Source organism: Schistocerca gregaria, chromosome 2, assembly GCF_023897955.1.
Source record: "Schistocerca gregaria isolate iqSchGreg1 chromosome 2, iqSchGreg1.2, whole genome shotgun sequence".
Lineage (NCBI taxonomy): Eukaryota > Metazoa > Arthropoda > Insecta > Orthoptera > Acrididae > Schistocerca > Schistocerca gregaria.
Genome location: NC_064921.1, coordinates 172,226,619 through 172,248,488, shown reverse-complemented (window position 1 = coordinate 172,248,488; position 21,870 = coordinate 172,226,619). Strand labels below are relative to the sequence as shown.

Sequence of the window (21,870 nt, the reverse complement as noted above, 5' to 3'; positions counted from 1 at the left end):
TATCAGGAGAAAGAAAACTGGCGTTCTACGGATCGGAGTGTGGAATGTCAGATCCTTTAATCGAGCAGGTAGGTTAGAAAATTTAAAAAGCAAAATGGATAGGTTAAAGCTAGATATAGTGGGAATTAGTGAAGTTCGGTGGCAGGAGGAACAAGACTTCTGGTCAGGTGACTACAGGGTTATAAACAACAAAATCAAATAGGGGTAATGCAGGAGTAGGTTTAATAATGAATACGAAAATAGGAATGCGGGTAAGCTACTACAAACAACATAGTGAACACATTATTGTGGCCAAGATAGATACGAAGCCCACACCTACTACAGTAGTACAAGTTTATATGCCAACTAGCTCTGCAGATGACGAAGAAATTGAAGAAATGTATGATCAAATAAAAGAAATTATTCAGATAGTGAAAGGTGACGAAAAATTAATAGTCATGGGTGACTGGAATTCGGTAGTAGGAAAAGGGAGAGAAGGAAACGTAGTAGGTGAATATGGACTGGGGCAAAGAAGCCGCCTGGTAGAATTTTGCACAGAGCACAACTTAATCATAGCTAACACTTGGTTCAAGAGTCATAAAAGAAGGCTGTATACATGGAAGAAGCCTGGAGATACCGACAGGTTTCAGATAGATTATATAATGGTACGACAGAGATTTAGGAACCAGGTTTTAAATTGTAAGACATTTCCAGGGGCAGATACGGACTCTGACCACAATCTATTGGTTATGACCTGTAGATTAAAACTGAAGAAACTGCAAAAAGGTGGGAATTTAAGGAGATGGGACCTGGATAAACTAAAAGAACCAGAGGTTGTACGGAGTTCAAGGAGAGCATAAGGGAGCAATTGACAGGAATGGGGGAAAGAAATACAATAGAAGAAGAATGGGTAGCTTTGAGGGATGCAGTAGTGAAGGCAGCAGAGTATCAAGTAGGTAAAAAGACTAGGGCTAGTAGAAATCCTTGGGTAACAGAAGAAATATTGAATTAATTGACCAAAAGGAGAAAATATAAAAATGCAGTAAATGAAGCAGGCAAAAAGGAATACAAACGTCTCAAAAATGAGATCGACAGGAAGTGCAAAATGGCTAAGCAGGGATGGCTAGAGGACAAATGTAAGGATGTAGAGGCTTATCTCACTAGAGGTAAGATAGACACTGCCTACAGGAAAATTAAAGAGACCTTTGGAGAAAAGAGGACCACTTGTATGAATATTAAGAGCTCAGATGGAAACCCAGTTCTAACCAAAGAAGGGAAAGCAGAAAGGTGGAAGGAGTATATAGAGGGTCTATACAAGGGCGATGTACTTGAGGACAATATTATGGAAATGGAAGAGGATGTAGATGTAGATGAAATAGGAGATACGATACGGCGTGAAGAGTTTGACAGAGCACTGAAAGACCTGAGTCGAAACAAGGCCCCCGGAGTCGACAACATTCCATTGGAACTACTGACGGCCTTGGGAGAGCCAGTCCTGACAAAACTCTACCATCTGGTGAGCAAGATGTATGAGACAGGCGAAATACCCTCAGACTTCAAGAAGAATATAATAATTCCAATTGCAAAGAAACCAGGTGTTGACAGATGTGAAAATTACCGAACTATCAGTTTAATAAGTCACAGCTGCAAAATACTAATGCGAGTTCTTTACAGACGAATGGAAAAACTAGTAGAAGCCGACCTCGGGGAAGATCAGTTTGGATTCCGTAGAAATGTTGGAACACGTGAGGCAATACTGACCCTACGACTTATCTTAGAAGCTAGATTAAGGAAAGGCAAACCTACGTTTCTAGCATTTGTAGACTTAGAGAAAGCTTTCGACAATGTTGACTGGAATACTCTCTTTCAAATTCTGCAGGTGTCAGGGAAAAAATACAGGGAGAGAAAGGCTAATTACAACTTGCACAGAAACCAGATGGCAGTTATAAGAGTCGAGGGACATGAAAGGGAAGCAGTGGTGGGGAAGGGAGTGAGACAGGGCTGTAGTCTATCCCCGATGTTATTCAATCTGTATATTGAGCAAGCAGTGAAGGAAACAAAAGAAAAATTCGGAGCAGGTATTAAAATTCATGGAGAAGAAATAAAAACTTTGAGGTTCGCCGATGACATCGTAATTCTGTCAGAGACAGCAAAGGACTTGGAAGAGCAGTTGAACGGAATGGATAGTGTCTTGAAAGGAGGATATAAGATGACCATCAACAAAAGCAAAACGTGGATAATGGAATGTAGTCGAATTAAGTCGGGTGATGCTGAGGGAATTAGATTAGGAAGTGAGACACTTAAAGTAGTAAAGGAGTTTTGCTATTTGGGGAGCAAAATAACTGATGATGGTCGAAGTAGAGAGGATATAAAATGTAGACTGGCAATGGCAAGAAAAGCGTTTCTGAAGAAGAGAAGTTTGTTAACAATGAGTATAGATTTAAGTGTCAGGAAGTCATTTCTGAAAGTATTTGTATGGAGTGTAGCCGTGTATGGAAGTGAATCATGGACGATAAATAGTTTGGACAAGAAGAGAATAGAAGCTTTCGAAATGTGGTGCTACAGAAGAATGCTGAAGATTAGATGGGTAGATCACATAACTAATGAGGAAGTATTGAATCGGATTGGGGAGAAGAGAAGTTTGTGGCTCAACTTGACCAGAAGAAGGGATCGGTTGGTAGGACATGTTCTGAGGCATCAAGGGATCATCAATTTAGTATTGGAGGGCAGCGTGGAGGGTAAAAATCGTAGAGGGAGACCAAGAGATGACTACACTAAGCAGATTCAGAAGGATGTAGGTTGCAGTAGGTACTGGGAGATGAAGAAACTTGCACAGGATAGAGTAGCATGGAGAGCTGCATCAAACCAGTTTCAGGACTGAAGAACACAACAACAACAACAACAACAACAACAACAACAAACACTCAGCTTATCAAGTTGTGCCAGAAGCACCTAACAAACAGTCATAAAAAATAATAATAATAAACTAACATGTCAGAACTGGGAGTTCACTTGACAAAATATGCAGAAAGGGGTTGGAGGCAACAACACTAAAAAGAAATAACCAAGAAAAAACACTTCAGGCCATGAACACAGAGGTAGGATGAGAGCAAAAATCAACAGTGAAATGTTAGCAACAGATGAAGACAACTGCAAGTAAGAGACATATAATGACTAGACTGAGAATAACAAGCCTTATGAGATGTAAATGAGTAGTGACAGTTAAAACTGAAAGATGGAGCAACGAGCAGAGAAGATGCAGACAAGGAAAGAAAAGTCAAAGAATGCTGCAAAATTCTCCCTTTCAGCAACAGAACTTCATAGATGGGAACTTCCTCTTCACCCTGATCTTGATCCCTCCTCCCATAAAGCTTCAACTCTATGTTAATCATTTTTGCAGCTATATTAAGAAGTCCTCCCAAACACTTAAACACCTCAGCTCCATGAAAGATTTGCAATGATCCAGAATTCTTAAATTTCTATCATAGATACAAAAAGATCTATAGGAAGGTGATGGCTGCTGCAAAAAAGTCATTTAATGACAAAATAATATATAATGCAGAGAATAAATGCAAAGCAGTCTGGGATGTTACAAAAAAGGAAATGCGGAGAGGCAAACAAACACAGAATAATGTACTTCTAAGGGAAGTTGCTACTCACCATATAACGGAGATGCTGAGCCATGATAGGCACGATAAAAAGATTCACACAATCATAGCTTTTGCCCATTAAGGCCTTTTTTTTATTGTGCCTATCACGACTCAGCATCTCTACTATATGGTGAGTAGCAACTTTCCTTCTCTCGTATTGTTACATTCCATCCTGGTTTTTCCATTGTTTGATATTTCTAAGGGAGAGGGATAAAGTAATAAAGGATCCACAGCAATTGGAAGACTAGGTAAATGAGCATTTTTCAAGTAATGCAGAGAAGTTACAGCAAAAATTACCCCAAACAAATACAACACTTTTAAAATAACGTTGCACTAAATACAATGATGTTACTTCAAACCACAGAGAATGAAGTTAGTACAACAATTCAAAAACTAAAAAAATAAGAACTCTGTAGGCTTAGATGAAGTGCCAATGTGTGTACTGAAACAATGCATAATGATTATACAAGGCCCCTTAACAAATATAATAAATGAATCCTTCATGTAGACATTTCCAGAGCAGTTAATACAGGCAAGAATTGTATATTACCTTAAGAAAGGTAATGGAGAAGACATAGAAAATTACCAGCCCATTTCCCTGCTGTCAGCATTCTCAAAAATAATAGAAGCAATTATGAAAGACAGATTAATGAATTACCTGAATAGATAGAATCATTTAAGTGAATCACAGTTTGGTTTCCGTAGTGGCAAAAAATATGGAGTGAGCCATAGTAGAATTCACAAAAATTGTAATTGATGCTCTTTATAAAGATGAGTGTGCCACAGACATATTTTTGGATCTTTCTAAGGTGTTTGATATAGTCAACCACATGATTCTATTGAATAAATTAGAAGCATTAGGAATAAGAGGGGTAGCTGATGACAGGTTTCGATCATACCTAACAGATGGGGTACAAAGAGTAGCGATAACACATACTTCAAATAGATTTAAACATTTAGTAAAACACTTATCAGAACCAAAATACATTAATATAGTGGTTCTGCAAGGAAGCATATTAGGACCAATACTGTTCCTGATATACATCAATGACTTTCCCAGTAGTGTTACTCATGGTGAAAAAAATCCTCTTCGCTGATGACAGCAATATTATACTCACTGAGAAAACAAGAGAACTCCTTGCCAAGAAAGCAAATGAAACTCTCAAGGAAGTTTATGATTGGTCAATAAGTAATGAAGTGACATTGAACATAAAGAAAACTAATGCCATGAATTTCAGTTTGAAGAGGAAAAATGAAAATGTAAAATTAAATGTAGATGGCACCTCTATAGTCTGTGTAACAAATGCAAAATTTCTAGGAATCAATATTAATTCTCAGTTGAAGTGGTGTGAACACACAAAGATACTTGGAAACTTAATATCATCAGCATGTTATGCCGTTAGAATCCTATCATCGGTGTGTAACATGCAATGTCTTTTAGTTACATATTATTCATATGTACACTCAATTCTTAGCTATGGAATTCTTTTTTGGGGAACAAATGCACAAAACATGAACACAATTTTCAAACTCCAAAAAAGAGCCATAAGAATAATAACCAAAACTACTAGTCGAGCTCATTGTAAAGATCTGTTCAGAACACTGGGGATTTTAACTGATCCATATGAATACATTTACCAGTCAGTTGTACATATCAAAAATAACATTCGTAATTACTGCACAAACAGGTCTGTCCATGACCATGCAACAAGAGATAGACTCAACTTACATTTACCAAGAAAAAATAAACATAAAACTCAAAACAGCATTTTCTACCAAGGAATAAAACTGTACAATAAATTACCAAAAGAAATTAAAGAAATTGCCAAAATACACTTGTTTAAAAAGGCAGCTAAAAAGTACCTGTTATGCAATACATTTTATACATTGAAGGATTACTTAGCTAAAACAGAGTAGGGGTTTGATAAAAAAATGTTATACATATAAATAATAATAATAATGATTATAAAATATCCAACATTCCACATAACACCTTCACTTTATGTTTTTTTCCTTCTTTTTTTTTCCTTTCTAGAAATACTTACCCCCAAGCTATGCATAGCACAATACAAACACCTCTTCCTCTTTCTGAGCTCAACATCTCACTCATTATGGAGGGACGCTGACTCTGTTTTTCAGGATAGCTCATGGGAAGTTGCGGTACAGAAAATGGCCCAGAGATCACCAGTGTGTGTGTGTGTGTGTGTGTGTGTGTGTGTGTGTGTGTGTGTGTGTGTGTGTGTGTAGTGTTATGAACCAATGTGTGTATAGTGTGTGCAGTGACTGACAGTGAGATATGAGTGAACAATGTTGCATTACATTATTTAATAAGTTATTTGCAAAAATATATATATATACCAGGAGTAAATCTAATGATTGTCTCTAACTAAAGTCTGTAAATATGTGTATATGAGTTAGACTTACCAAGCGGGAAAGCGCCGGCAGACAGGCACATTAACAAAACACACAAACACACACACAGAATTACTAGCTTTCGCAACCGATGGTTGCTTCTTCAGGAAGGAGAGGGAAAGACGAAAGGATGTGGGTTTTAAGGGAGAGGGTAAGGAGTCATTCCAATCCCGGGAGCGGAAAGACTTCCCTTAGGGGAAAAAAAGGACAGGTGTACACTCGCACACACATACACATATATCCATCCGCACATACACAGACACAAGCAGACATATGTCTGCTTGTGTCTGTGTATGTGCGGATGGATATGTGTGTGTGTGTGTGTGTGTGTGTGTGTGTGTGTGTGTGTGTGTGTGTGTGTGTGTGTGTGCGAGTGTACACCTGTCCTTTTTTTCCCCTAAGGGAAGTCTTTCCGCTCCTGGGATTGGAATGACTCCTTACCCTCTCCCTTAAAACCCACATCCTTTCGTCTTTCCCTCTCCTTCCTGAAGAAGCAACCATCGGTTGCGAAAGCTAGTAATTCTGTGTGTGTGTTTGTGTGTTTTGTTAATGTGCCTGTCTGCCGGCGCTTTCCCACTTGGTAAGTCTTGGAATCTTTGTTTTTAATATATTTTTCCCATGTGGAAGTTTCTTTCTATTTTATTTACATCATCATGTATATGAGTTAGCTTATTTTAAACTGATCTAAATTTGTAAATACTTTGACATGTCCTCTATCCTTGTAAAAAGAGATCTACTGATGAATAAAGCTACTACTACTACTACATCCTGTCATCCTTCCCCACGCATCCATCACCACCATCATTTTTCATTTATTTTTCTTTCACATCTCTTTGAAAAGCTTGGCTTGTAAAAATTCTTTCTGGTGAGATGCAAGAGAACGAAGTATTCCAAAATAAATACAAACATAAATCAATCTAATCTGTTTTTCTGGCAAAGAGAAGATGCTTGAGTAAGGTGGTCAAACACACTGATCTCATGCTCATCCGCTGACTTTACAGCTGAAAAGTGGTTCTAGACAGTCCCACAAACAGTGCAAAAAAGAGGTACCAAAACATATTTGAAGTAATTTTTCATAGGCAATAAGTAGCTACTCTTATTTGATTTGGTTTCTTAATAACTAGACGTTGTGTGTTTTAAATTAATAACTGAACAACAGATAGAAAACTATATACAAAAATATATTTATTCCGAAAATTTGTAAATTGAGGATAATACGAAGTTCTTACTATTTGGTACTTACTTGGCCACATGGGGAGACGAACAAGTGGATTGATGATGGGAAGGCGTCTGTTGCTTTTTGGAGTGTCCTCAGGTTCCTTCGAAAATGCATCTGATTTCATAAACAAAGAACCACTAGAAATTCTGCGAGTAGCTGCTGGTGAGCAACGAGTGCCTCCAAATGCTGAGGCTGCTGATACTGAAAAAGGAAACTAAATAATAGATCTCAATCTACATTGACAAATCTCCAATCCTGTCTAAAATACAGAATGTACAAGTTACTATGAAACAGCAAGAAGAAGAAATAATAGCAGTATTGTGATGCTTCAACTTCACCCAGCATAGTTCATTGTGAAATAGTTCATGGGTGAATGGCAGAATGCCAATGTTCAGTGGGCCCATTGAACACTGACCCCCAGCCATTCACACAGGAACTATTTCATTCATTCAATACTAAAAAAAAAAAACATTAATTATCTGAACTGTGTAATTATGAGCAAGATTATCAATGAAATGGTATGTGACTGGCAAATTTCACAACAAATAACTAATTAAGCAGTTAAGCTTCAGCAACTTGAACCATTATCACATTGGAATTATTCTAACAAGGATGTAACAGAATGCTTAATATCCTTGCCAACAGCCAAATCTCATAGTGGCTCAGAGGTGCTATAGACTGCAGTTGGCAACAGTGATGGAGCAGGGCAGGCAGCTGTGATTCAGCCTAGTCAGTCTGTTGTGTGAGGTACTATCAATCGTGCCATTCTGCTTACTGCATTTCACCCCTTCATTGTACATAGACTTTCTTGTCCTTGTATTTGGCTTTCATTTAATATTCTACTCTCAACAAACTTGGCTTTGTTTACAGATCACACATTTGTGTCAGAAGCAGAAAGAAAAGTGGCAATGAGGTCTTACCCTTTCATGCTTTCAGAAACATGATTGCACCTAGTGCCAGTGTCATGGATCACTTTCTGGAACTTTGATAGCAACAGTAGCAATACCAGGAACTATACAGCAACAGCAAGAAAAGCAAGTGGCTGTCCTGCAGCAACAACGTCAGTTGGTGGTCACGGCTACACTGCCACCATCATTTACTGCCTTAAACCAGTCTTCTTAAAGCAGGGAAGTCTCCCTCAGTCACTTTGAGTTAAGCTTTTTTGTTTATAGGACAGTGCTTTGTCTTTCAGTGCTCTGTTAAGGCTATAATTTGTTCACTGTTATAAACAACATGGACAGTCTTGTGCATCATGGATTACTGAGTTTTGTATGTCGAATCACTGATTGGGATGTGCCTTGCCTGCCAATAGGAAAGTTTCAGCAAAAGCTTTGACCATGTCCAATCCTAGTCACAAATGAAAGCTAAGTATCCACAATCAGTTCATCACTATCATGAGCAGCCATCAGCAGATGAGTCCAACTCATCATCATCCTTTTGCATCTTTAAGTTCCACTTGATTTTACTGGTATCTGTATTGTCGGCATCTCGTGAGAGAACTAAGTACATCAGACATTTTGCTTCTCCCTCACCACTGAGTGACATTTTGTGTAATATTTTCTGTACAGGTCATAAACACCCTTCTATTGTTGACAATGTGATGTGCTTCATGTGAGTTAAAAAAACTTCAGTCCTCCCCTGACAGAGGTACCTGCCATTCCACAAGAAACTGTCTGCACCTTGAAATCGATTGTTGGGCCTGTGGCAAAGAAGGGCACCTCACAGCAGTGTGTCAACAGGTGATCTGCTGTTTGCAAACTCAGCCACAGCACAGGGACAGCACAGTGGTCCACATCATCACAGTTGCACACCACGCAGTTCTCCTGGCACTGTGGAAGCTTACATTGTCCATGAAATTCCAGCTGGACACTGGCAGTGCTGAGTCCTTAATCAATGGGGACTCATATTAGTAGCTTGGCTTTCATTTGCTGTGAAGGAGCTGAAACCAGATCATGCCTTAGTAGAACTGTCACTGGCAGCTAAGTATATTAAAAAAATTAAGGTATATTAACCTTCTTAGTTCGACACTCTACTACTGCTGCAAACATTTTCAGCTTAGATGTCTTTGCCAGTTTCATATCAAAATAGTTGACCAAGTCAATTTACTGTCCAAAACAGTTCCTTTTTCTGACCTGGACACACTATGAAATTCATACAATGAGCTCTTTGAACCAATGTTAGGATGAGCCCATAATTGTGCCGCTCACATCTCTATGAACCGTTCTCACTTACTTATTCAACTGGCGATCAGGAACCTTGCATTTCATGTTCAAGTCTTACAAGATGCCTCCAGCAGATCCCATCCAGTGCAGCTCCCATCCTGCTTCTAGTGAATCCTAGTTGCCATAGGTCTTTCCATAGTCCATCCTCCCATCTTGTTCATTGTCTTTCCCAGGGACACTTGCCCTCCGGCCTTCCTAGCAACACTACTTTTGGAACAGAATCATCTGTCATTCTAATAACATGTCTGTCCATTGTAGTGACTTAACCTTTGCTTTTAGTACAATATTACACTGGCTCATCATAGCATATATATTTTTTTATTTTTCAGTCCCCTTTACTGTGTTTCTTCCTTCATTGGCACAAAAATCCTTCTCACAATCCTTCTCTCAAAAACCATCAATATTTCTCTATTGCTCTTGGTGGCATTCAGCATTTCTATGCAATATAACAGCACTGGGGTCATTATTGCATCATATGTCTTCATTTTAACTTTAATTGAGATTACCTTTCATTTCATGACTGGTTTTAGGCTGTTATATGATCTGGAAGCATTAACAATTTTTTGGTTTACTTCGCTGGAGATTATTCCTCCAGTCGAAGTATGATACCAAATATTTAAAGTTCTAAACCATCTTCAACTTCAGCTCTCCTATCTGTAAATCCCCAGGCACACTGTGGTTCATCCTACTTAGTTCCACCAATTCTGTCTTTTCTGGGTTTATTCATAACCACACCTTCCCTGCATTATTGCTTAGGTCCTCCATTGTTTTTGTCATTTTTTTTCTCTTAACTCAGATATAGCTGTCATATTGTCTGTATATGTTAGCATCTGCAGATTTCCATTCAGATTGATGTCCTTTACCACTCTTTTCATCTAGACCTCAACTTTTTCAAGGAAAAGGTTAAATAATACGGATGACAATGCCTGATCTTGTCGTACTCCAGTTTGTACCTCCACTTCCATTTACTTTCCTCCTTGATATCTTACTTAAGCTTTTGTCGCTGTTGTACACACATTTAGCAGGTTCATTAGTTTTTCATGTAGTCAAAATCCTTAAGAATGTTGTACAGGATCACTCTATTGATACTACTGTATGCCTCTGAAAACTCTGCAAATTAATTAATGGAAAATCTCATATAAAGATGTGAAACAATTACTAACAAAGAGATAGAGGGGCTAGCCAGTACTTACCTCAGCTCAGTACAGCCGATAGAGACACAAAAAACAACCGAAAATTTAAGCTCCTAGCTTTCGGAATAAATGTTCCTTCATCAGGGAGGAGAGAGGGGAAAGAAAGGGAAGAAGGGAAAGTGGATTTAGTTACTCACAACCCAGGTTATGAAGCAACAGGGAAAGGAAAACAGGGAAGGTAGCAAGGATGGAGGCATGGTTGTCAGAGGGAAGCCAAAGATATTCTACTGCAGGTACTGTGCCAGCTTCAAACCAAAGAGGATGCATACAGAAGTAAAGAGGTGTATAGTATAAAGATGTAGTATAGTATAAAGATATAGTATAAAGATGTATTTTTCTTATTCGGTGGTCTTTCTTTGGTATTTAACGTTACCAACACAATTTCTTTCTTTCTCGCCCTTCCTTCCGTGTTTTATTCCTTCTTATGATTACTATTCTAACTTTAGTTATTTAATTTCCCTACCCACCAGTTACCCACTATGTACCCTAATCCTATACCACATTATTTACATTCATTCCGGAAACATGCATTTACCGTAGCCAAACTGCAATCCCACATACTTTTCCTCCGTTCCTGCTTAACCTTTGGAATTACCCCTAAAGGACTTACCTTAAAAGTTCCCATCTCTGGGTGCAATTCCTCCTTCCACCAATCTCTCCTGGACTTCCAGAACCTTCAATCCTTAGCCCTTACCCAACTTGTACTGAACCTCTACACTACTTCATGTAACCACCACTCCCAACAGCTCCTATCTCTCTTCAAAGTCCTCCACCTCTCAAACCCTTGCTTGGAGAACACACTCAGGAACATCATCCTAGAAGCCAGCCGCAAACTTGAGTCCCATGCCACACACCACCTGAAAAAACTATCCACAGTGCTAGTGCAACACCTAAGAAGTGGGGTCCCTCTCCCTATCCCTCACAAACACCAACCACAACAGAACCGTCAACAAACCCCCCTCATAGCCAACAAACCTAGCCTAGCCACCCTACTCAATCTCCCCATCCCAGCACATACCCCACACAGACCAAATCTCAACTATAACCACAGTCAAATGCCACATATCACCAACTCCAATTCAGTTCTAAACCTCTCATCCAGATCCCTCTCTCCTCAAGAGACATCTGTTCTATCAAAAGGCTTAACCTTTAGCCCCACACCTAAATTCAACCACACTGCCCTGGTTAAAGATCTCCTCTCTTTCACCCGGAACCTCAACTGGAAATATCACTTCACCACCCAAACACAGCCCCCAAATACTAGACCCAGTGTTGAACCTTGTTTAGAACAGTTCCGACCGCCTTCTCAAAGGGATCCTCCTCCCCTCCCCCAAAACCATCCCTTGCAGACGTTTCAGGAATTCCTCACATCCAGTGTTGCCTCCCAGTCCTTCTTGAAGAACATTCCGACAACCCCCAACATCACCCCAGCTGAATCCCGTGCCATTAAACAGCTGAAAACAGACCGCTCTATTGTAATCCTTCCGGCGGATAAAGGCTCCACAACTGTGGTACTTGACCGTGTGGAGTATGTGGCAGAAGGACTGCGTCAACTCTCCGACACCTCAACCTACAAAGCTGTTACCCTGGATCCCATTCCCTCCATTCAGACTGAGCTGCAGAAAATCCTAAAAATCCAAGGTCCCTCACAAGGCCTCACAATGGCTTCCATAGACTTACTCACTCCACCTGAGCCACGTACCCCTACCTTCTACCTATTACCCAAAATCCACAAAGAGAACCATCCTGGCCGTCCCATTGTGGCAGGCTTCAAAGCCCCAACAGAACGTATCTCAGCTCTGGTAGACCAACACCTCCAACCTATCACCTGCAGGCTCCCATCCTACATCAAGGACACAAACCACTTCCTAGAACGCCTCAAATCCATTCCCACTCCTCTCCCACCTGAAACCTTTCTTGTCACCATAGATGCTACATCCCTTTACACAAACATCCCACACACCCATGGTCTCTCTGCCCTTGAGCACTACCTCTCCCAACGCCCACCCGAAGATCTTCCAAAAACCTCGTTCCTTATCACACTTACCAACTTCATCCTCACCCATAATTACTTCACTTTTGAAGGCCAGACCTACAAACAAATCAGGGGAACTGCCATGGGAACCAGGATGGCTCCATCCTATGCCAACCTCTTCATGGGCTGCATGGAGGAGGCTTTCCTGAAGACCCAACAGCTGCTTCCCCTGGCCTGGTATAGGTTTATAGATGACATCTTTGTGGTCTGGACTCATGGTGAAGAAACACTCCTTAATTTTCTCCATAACCTCAACTCCTTTTCGAATCTGAATTTCACCTGGTCCTTCTCCAAAACCAAAGCCACCTTCCTGGATGTTGACCTTCATCTTGTTGAAGCTCACATCCACACCTCTGTCCATATCAAACCCACCAACAAACAACAGTACCTTCACTTTGATAGCTGCCATCCATTCCACATCAAACGCTCCCTTCCCTACAGCCTAGGTATTCGTGGCAAACGTATCTGCTCCAGTGACGAATCCCTCAACAATTACACCAATAACCTGACCAGTGCTTTCCTCTCCCGCAACTATCCTGCAGACCTTGTCCACAAACAGATCTCCCGAGCAATACATTCCTCCCCGTCCAACAACAATATTCCTAGCCTCAGACCACACAGAAGCATCCCCCTTGTCACCCAATATTATCCTGGCCTCGAATACATCAATAAATTACTCCGCCAGGGATATGACTTTCTCAAGTCAACCCCTGAAATGAGATCATCCCTTGACAAAATTCTCCCCACACCACCCAGAGTTGCCTTTCGTCGTCCCCCTAACCTCCGTAACATCCTTGTTAAACCCTGCAATATTCCCAGACTACCTTCTCTACCCAGCGGTTCCTACCCCTGTAACCGACCCCGCTGCAAAACCTGCCCCATGCATCCCCCCACAACCACCTACTCCAGCCCCGCTACTAGGAAAACATACACAATTCAAGGAAGGGCCACGTGTGAGACTACACATGTCATTTATCAGCTGACATGCCTGCACTGCACAGCCTTTTACATCGGTATGACAACAACTAAACTGGCTGAGCGCATGAACGGACACAGACGAACTGTCCGCCTAGGAGATGTCCAATACCCAGTAGCGGAGCATGCCCTCCAGCATAATTCTAGGGACCTAGGAACCTGCTACACTGTACGTGCCATTTGGCTTCTCCCACCCAACACCAGTCCCTCTGAACTGCGGAGATGGGAACTTGCACTCCAGCACATCCTTTCATCCTGCCATCCCCCTGGACTAAACCTACGTTAAACAACCTCACTCCCATTTACTTTTCAGTCTTCTCCTCTTTCCCTTTCCTCTTTAGCCATTCATGCATCTTTCCATCCTACATCTTTATACTATACACCTCTTTACTTCTGTATGCATCCTCTTTGGTTTGAAGCTGGCACAGTACCTGCAGTAGAATATCTTTGGCTTCCCTCTGACAACCATGCCTCCATCCTTGCTACCTTCCCTGTTTTCCTTTCCCTGTTGCTTCATAACCTGGGTTGTGAGTAACTAAATCCACTTTCCCTTCTTCCCTTTCTTTCCCCTCTCTCCTCCCTGATGAAGGAACATTTATTCCGAAAGCTAGGAGCTTAAATTTTCGGTTGTTTTTTGTGTCTCTATCGGCTGTACTGAGCTGAGGTAAGTACTGGCCAGCCCCTCTATCTCTTTGTTAGTAATTGTTTCACATCTTTATATGAGATTTTCCATTAATTAGTTAGATCACCTATATGGTCCACATTCTTCATTGTTTTGTCCCTTTTGTTAGCTATCACTTACATCTGTCATCTGAACACTTTCTCTTCTTCAGTGTTTTATTTTCGTCACCAACTGTGCTAGTTTCATTTGCCTCCTATTGTCTTGTTCGGTTTATAATCCACTTCTCTTTTTCTATTTATTGATTTATTTATTTAACATTCCATTATTTAACATTCCATAGTTTTAACGTTCGTTATTCGCTGTTTTCCAGCCAACAATCACTGCCAACAATCTCTTCCACACCTATCAGTATCATCCAATTCCGTCGATTTCGTGTTGCTGGTGATATTTTCGTGCCATTGCCTATCTTTCTCTGCCACAGGAAACATTTTTTGGAACATTTCTGCGCCACCCGCGAACCTTTTTGCGTCACGCGCGATCTTTTTTGCGCACGCACGATCTTTTTTGCGTCACGCGCGATCTTTTTTGCGTCACGCGCGATCTTTTTTTGCGTCACGCGCGATCTTTTTTTCGCTACTCGCTATCTCTGTTTTTGAGCAGCGTGTGTTCTTTTTCCCCTGATCTGGACATACTTGCTTGGTCTGGTCAACTTTTCCGTATTTTTCTTATTCGGTGGTCTTTCTTTGGTATTTAACGTTACCAACACAATTTCTTTCTTTCTCGCCCTTCCTTCCGTGTTTTATTCCTTCTTATGATTACTATTCTAACTTTAGTTATTTAATTTCCCTACCCACCAGTTACCCACTATGTACCCTAATCCTATACCACATTATTTACATTCATTCCGGAAACATGCATTTACCGTAGCCAAACTGCAATCCCACATACTTTTCCTCCGTTCCTGCTTAACCTTTGGAATTACCCCTAAAGGACTTACCTTAAAAGTTCCCATCTCTGGGTGCAATTCCTCCTTCCACCAATCTCTCCTGGACTTCCAGAACCTTCAATCCTTAGCCCTTACCCAACTTGTACTGAACCTCTACACTACTTCATGTAACCACCACTCCCAACAGCTCCTATCTCTCTTCAAAGTCCTCCACCTCTCAAACCCTTGCTTGGAGAACACACTCAGGAACATCATCCTAGAAGCCAGCCGCAAACTTGAGTCCCATGCCACACACCACCTGAAAAAACTATCCACAGTGCTAGTGCAACACCTAAGAAGTGGGGTCCCTCTCCCTATCCCTCACAAACACCAACCACAACAGAACCGTCAACAAACCCCCCTCATAGCCAACAAACCTAGCCTAGCCACCCTACTCAATCTCCCCATCCCAGCACATACCCCACACAGACCAAATCTCAACTATAACCACAGTCAAATGCCACATATCACCAACTCCAATTCAGCTCTAAACCTCTCATCCAGATCCCTCTCTCCTCAAGAGACATCTGTTCTATCAAAAGGCTTAACCTTTAGCCCCACACCTAAATTCAACCACACTGCCCTGGTTAAAGATCTCCTCTCTTTCACCCGGAACCTCAACTGGAAATATCACTTCACCACCCAAACACAGCCCCCAAATACTAGACCCAGTGTTGAACCTTGTTTAGAACAGTTCCGACCGCCTTCTCAAAGGGATCCTCCTCCCCTCCCCCAAAACCATCCCTTGCAGACGTTTCAGGAATTCCTCACATCCAGTGTTGCCTCCCAGTCCTTCTTGAAGAACATTCCGACAACCCCCAACATCACCCCAGCTGAATCCCGTGCCATTAAACAGCTGAAAACAGACCGCTCTATTGTAATCCTTCCGGCGGATAAAGGCTCCACAACTGTGGTACTTGACCGTGTGGAGTATGTGGCAGAAGGACTGCGTCAACTCTCCGACACCTCAACCTACAAAGCTGTTACCCTGGATCCCATTCCCTCCATTCAGACTGAGCTGCAGAAAATCCTAAAAATCCAAGGTCCCTCACAATGGCTTCCATAGACTTACTCACTCCACCTGAGCCACGTACCCCTACCTTCTACCTATTACCCAAAATCCACAAAGAGAACCATCCTGGCCGTCCCATTGTGGCAGGCTTCAAAGCCCCAACAGAACGTATCTCAGCTCTGGTAGACCAACACCTCCAACCTATCACCTGCAGGCTCCCATCCTACATCAAGGACACAAACCACTTCCTAGAACGCCTCAAATCCATTCCCACTCCTCTCCCACCTGAAACCTTTCTTGTCACCATAGATGCTACATCCCTTTACACAAACATCCCACACACCCATGGTCTCTCTGCCCTTGAGCACTACCTCTCCCAACGCCCACCCGAAGATCTTCCAAAAACCTCGTTCCTTATCACACTTACCAACTTCATCCTCACCCATAATTACTTCACTTTTGAAGGCCAGACCTACAAACAAATCAGGGGAACTGCCATGGGAACCAGGATGGCTCCATCCTATGCCAACCTCTTCATGGGCTGCATGGAGGAGGCTTTCCTGAAGACCCAACAGCTGCTTCCCCTGGCCTGGTATAGGTTTATAGATGACATCTTTGTGGTCTGGACTCATGGTGAAGAAACACTCCTTAATTTTCTCCATAACCTCAACTCCTTTTCGAATCTGAATTTCACCTGGTCCTTCTCCAAAACCAAAGCCACCTTCCTGGATGTTGACCTTCATCTTGTTGAAGCTCACATCCACACCTCTGTCCATATCAAACCCACCAACAAACAACAGTACCTTCACTTTGATAGCTGCCATCCATTCCACATCAAACGCTCCCTTCCCTACAGCCTAGGTATTCGTGGCAAACGTATCTGCTCCAGTGACGAATCCCTCAACAATTACACCAATAACCTGACCAGTGCTTTCCTCTCCCGCAACTATCCTGCAGACCTTGTCCACAAACAGATCTCCCGAGCAATACATTCCTCCCCGTCCAACAACAATATTCCTAGCCTCAGACCACACAGAAGCATCCCCCTTGTCACCCAATATTATCCTGGCCTCGAATACATCAATAAATTACTCCGCCAGGGATATGACTTTCTCAAGTCAACCCCTGAAATGAGATCATCCCTTGACAAAATTCTCCCCACACCACCCAGAGTTGCCTTTCGTCGTCCCCCTAACCTCCGTAACATCCTTGTTAAACCCTGCAATATTCCCAGACTACCTTCTCTACCCAGCGGTTCCTACCCCTGTAACCGACCCCGCTGCAAAACCTGCCCCATGCATCCCCCCACAACCACCTACTCCAGCCCCGCTACTAGGAAAACATACACAATTCAAGGAAGGGCCACGTGTGAGACTACACATGTCATTTATCAGCTGACATGCCTGCACTGCACAGCCTTTTACATCGGTATGACAACAACTAAACTGGCTGAGCGCATGAACGGACACAGACGAACTGTCCGCCTAGGAGATGTCCAATACCCAGTAGCGGAGCATGCCCTCCAGCATAATTCTAGGGACCTAGGAACCTGCTACACTGTACGTGCCATTTGGCTTCTCCCACCCAACACCAGTCCCTCTGAACTGCGGAGATGGGAACTTGCACTCCAGCACATCCTTTCATCCCGCCATCCCGGTGGACTAAACCTACGTTAAACAACCTCACTCCCATTTACTTTTCAGTCTTCTCCTCTTTCCCTTTCCTCTTTAACCATTCATGCATCTTTCCATCCTACATCTTTATACTATACACCTCTTTACTTCTGTATGCATCCTCTTTGGTTTGAAGCTGGCACAGTACCTGCAGTAGAATATCTTTGGCTTCCCTCTGACAACCATGCCTCCATCCTTGCTACCTTCCCTGTTTTCCTTTCCCTGTTGCTTCATAACCTGGGTTGTGAGTAACTAAATCCACTTTCCCTTCTTCCCTTTCTTTCCCCTCTCTCCTCCCTGATGAAGGAACATTTATTCCGAAAGCTAGGAGCTTAAATTTTCGGTTGTTTTTTGTGTCTCTATCGGCTGTACTGAGCTGAGGTAAGTACTGGCCAGCCCCTCTATCTCTTTGTTAGTAAAACTCTGCAAATGTATGTTGTGGACACTGGTCTGTTAAATTCCTTATATTTTTCCCATGCCTGTCTCACAGTAAACATATGACCAATTGTAGATTTTCCTGGCCTGACACCTGCTTATCGCTTATCAAGGATAAGACTTTGTAGCTCATTTTTAGCAGTGAGATCCCTTTATAAGTATTACAGTCTCGTTTCCTTTCTTCTTATGGAGTGGAACAATGATGGCTAGCTTAAATTCTCTTGGTATCTCTTCCTCCTTCTGTACAGTTTTAGCTAGTCTGGTCAACTCTTTAATGAGGTCCCTAGCTTTCTCCTCGATCGTCTCTGCTGTTATTTGATATTCTCCTGGCACCTTCCTCTTCTTCAGACTATTTATTGCTTTTCTCACATCCTCTTCAATAATGTCAACTGTTTCATAGTTCTTTTCTTGTTCTGTTTGCTGCAACATCTCTTCTGAGTCTTCAGCATTTAATAGACTAGCGAAGTAGTCTGTCAATTTTTCTATGATAATTTCTTTGTCAAGTTTCATCTGTATATCTATATGTTGTTAATGACTAGCGACTTGCCTGTTCTTTCACATCTCACTTGCTTGATATTTTGGAACATTTGACTATTGTTACTTTTTTGACCTGCCTACTCATTTTTTAAATTTATTTTTTATTTTTAAAGGAAGGAAGTCAGATATATTCTTTTCTGTCATCAGCACTCTTGTCTCTTATTGCACTTTGAAGTATTCTTCATGACTGTTTTCACTGTTTATGTTGTTTATCCATCTTTCTCTTGTTTTCTTCTTGCTTTTACTGCTTACTCACATGTTTGATTTAGCCTGTTTCTTTTCTTCTTTTTCTTTTCACCTGTCGTGTTCTTTTCTGCACCTATCGCTCCTTCATTTATTCTAGTCCACATCATATCAACATCCACCTCTTTGCCATTCTGTTCCTTATTCCTCACAGCTACAGGGAGTTTTTGCACTATGTCAGTCTGATACAAGTTAGCTACATCAAATGTTGTGTTGCTGTTGCTCATTTGTTTTCTCCAGTACTCCATCTGTAGTTTTGTCTTCTAACAGATACAAAGTAATCCATGTCCCCATCTGCTCCTCTGTATGACCACGCACATTCTATGGTTTTCTGCTTCATGTCTACTACTAAGTGGTGAAGCTATCAGTAGCTCAAAAATGTAGAGCTCACCTGCTACTATTTCGGTTAAAGAGGCTATTCAAGAGAATCTTGCCTGGCTTCAGGGCCAAGACATCATCTCTCTGGTTTCAACCAGTTAATGGGCGATGCAAATGGTTGTTCTCAGAAAATCTAACAGGTCTTTATGAATTTGTGGTGATTTTAAGTCCATTATAAACATCCAATCTAACACTGATCTCTGTCCTGTGCCTCACCTGGGGGATTTGGCCAGGGGCCACAATGCGGAGTGCCAGCTGCTTCTCTTACATATACTGTTTGGTTTCTACAGGTATATTTGCTTACCATTTGTGTTTCTGGGATTGCTAGTGCACCTGCCATTTTACAAAAGTATTTAGAACAACTGAGTGAAGGTGTTTTGCACTGTCTTAAGTATTTGGATGATATCATTGTTATGGGTTTGACACATCTGGAACACAACAGAACCTCAAATCACTTCTCAATGATCAATGGCTCCAGGAAAAAAGGCTTAAGCATCAATTGGAAAAATGCAGTTTCTTCACCTCCAATATGAAATAATTGCTGCACACTCTTAGTCATAAGGGTATCACATTCAAATGTGGCCACATCATTGTGATTACTAATGTGCCAACCCCTACTGAGCTTAAACAGTGGGAGCTGTTCCTGAGTAAAATCATGTATTACATTAAGTTTATCCCCCAAGTGGTGCAAATTGCACACCCTCTAAATCATTTGCACAAGAAAGGCATCAAATTTTTGGGCCAGCTGCTCGTCAGCAAGCTTTCATCACCTTCAGGACAATATCAAGTTGGCACTTGTCTGGTGCCATATGCCTGTCATTGACACTCACAATGGATTTGTCCCAGTAAGGAATTGTGGCAGTTTTGTGCCACACAGGTGGTTCTGAACAGCCAATTGCCATCACCAACAAGACAGAAATTATAAACTGAGAAGAAGAATTCAGCGATCATTTATGGGGCAATAAATTTCAGAAAATTTCATCAGCTGTTGATTGACCATAAACCATTTATTTCACTGTTCAGGCATTGTTCTAAGCTCCAGGAAAGGACTGTGCAGTGTCTTCAGTGCTGGGAGTCGTTTTTAAGTGAGTATTACTATGAAATCCAATTTTACCTACTGCCCAACACACCAATGCAGATGCCCTGTTCCGCCTCCCTCTCTGTTCTGACAGAGAATTTGATCACCAAGCAGTGTTTAGCACTGGACCAACATTAACAACAAATGCAGGTTGAAGTTTTACTGAACACATGCGATGTAGCCATGATGTCATCCTGCAGAAAGTTATATCTATGGTAAAGAACAAGTGGCCAGAGGATGTTTGCAGTTAGGCCAACCCAGTCTTTTGAAATTATATTGGGTTGGATTACAGGCTCAGTACCACCACAAAGGGTTTCTAAACATTGGCCACAGAGGACTCTGAATGCAGCATTGTCATTCTGCACCTGCTCCATCCCACATTCTCCAATTCCTTCATGCTTCACTTTAGGGGATGATGTGCACGAAGGCAAGCAGAATGCTTATATATCTCTTGGTCAAGATCCGTCCTCCATGTAAAAGAAAACATGCTTTCAAGGGCTCAAGCAGAAATGTCAAACTGGAATAAGAACAATCAAGAACTGGTGCCAACAAAAGTCAAGGGACACCAAAGTCTGTCAGATGGCAGGAACTTGCGGAGTTTTTATGCTGGATTAAAGAAATATATGGGCCTGTTCATTTCTTGTCAGAAACCTTGAAAGCCGCCAACAGCACAACCATCCTCACGACAGTCAACATATCTTGAATCACTTGAAAGAGTATTTTAGGTCACTCCTGAACTGTAATTCTACTGTTGCTATGACTTTCTTGAACATGTCCCACAACAGCTAACACAATGTTGTTTGACAGTCCCACTGACATTTCATTAATTCAGCACGGCTCTACAAAGTATGAAACTGAGAAAGGCACATGGACATGACAATATCCCCAAGGAGATCATTCAGCTTGGTGGATTGCCTCTAAACACCAGATTCTTCTTTCTGCTTCCTCTAATTTGGGAAAATAAGGTACCAGCTGATATGTGGAGCTCCACAATTGTTACCATCTTCAAAAAAGGTGATTGAGCATTGTGTGCTAATTAGTATGGCATATAAAATGAAGGTACTAGCACAGCTCCTGGAACTGCCTATCAGGATTTCAATACATTTGTTTCCAGCACACCTTTGGAACAAGTATATCACTACCTCTACCTAGGAAGAACATTTTCAACTAATTGCTCATCAAAAAAGATGTGGAGGAACAGTATACATGCTGTATATGTTGC

General features: G+C 41.6%; 1 protein-coding gene across 1 annotated transcript in view; it reads right to left on the bottom strand.

Moving 5' to 3' along the window:
• LOC126336611 (diacylglycerol kinase eta) overlaps positions 1-21,870 on the bottom strand; it is a 1,405,164-nt gene that overhangs the window by 112,405 nt on the left and 1,270,889 nt on the right. The window contains 1 exon segment of the mRNA XM_050000480.1: positions 7,285-7,461. Within this exon segment, the coding sequence (XP_049856437.1) occupies positions 7,285-7,461 (177 nt within the window).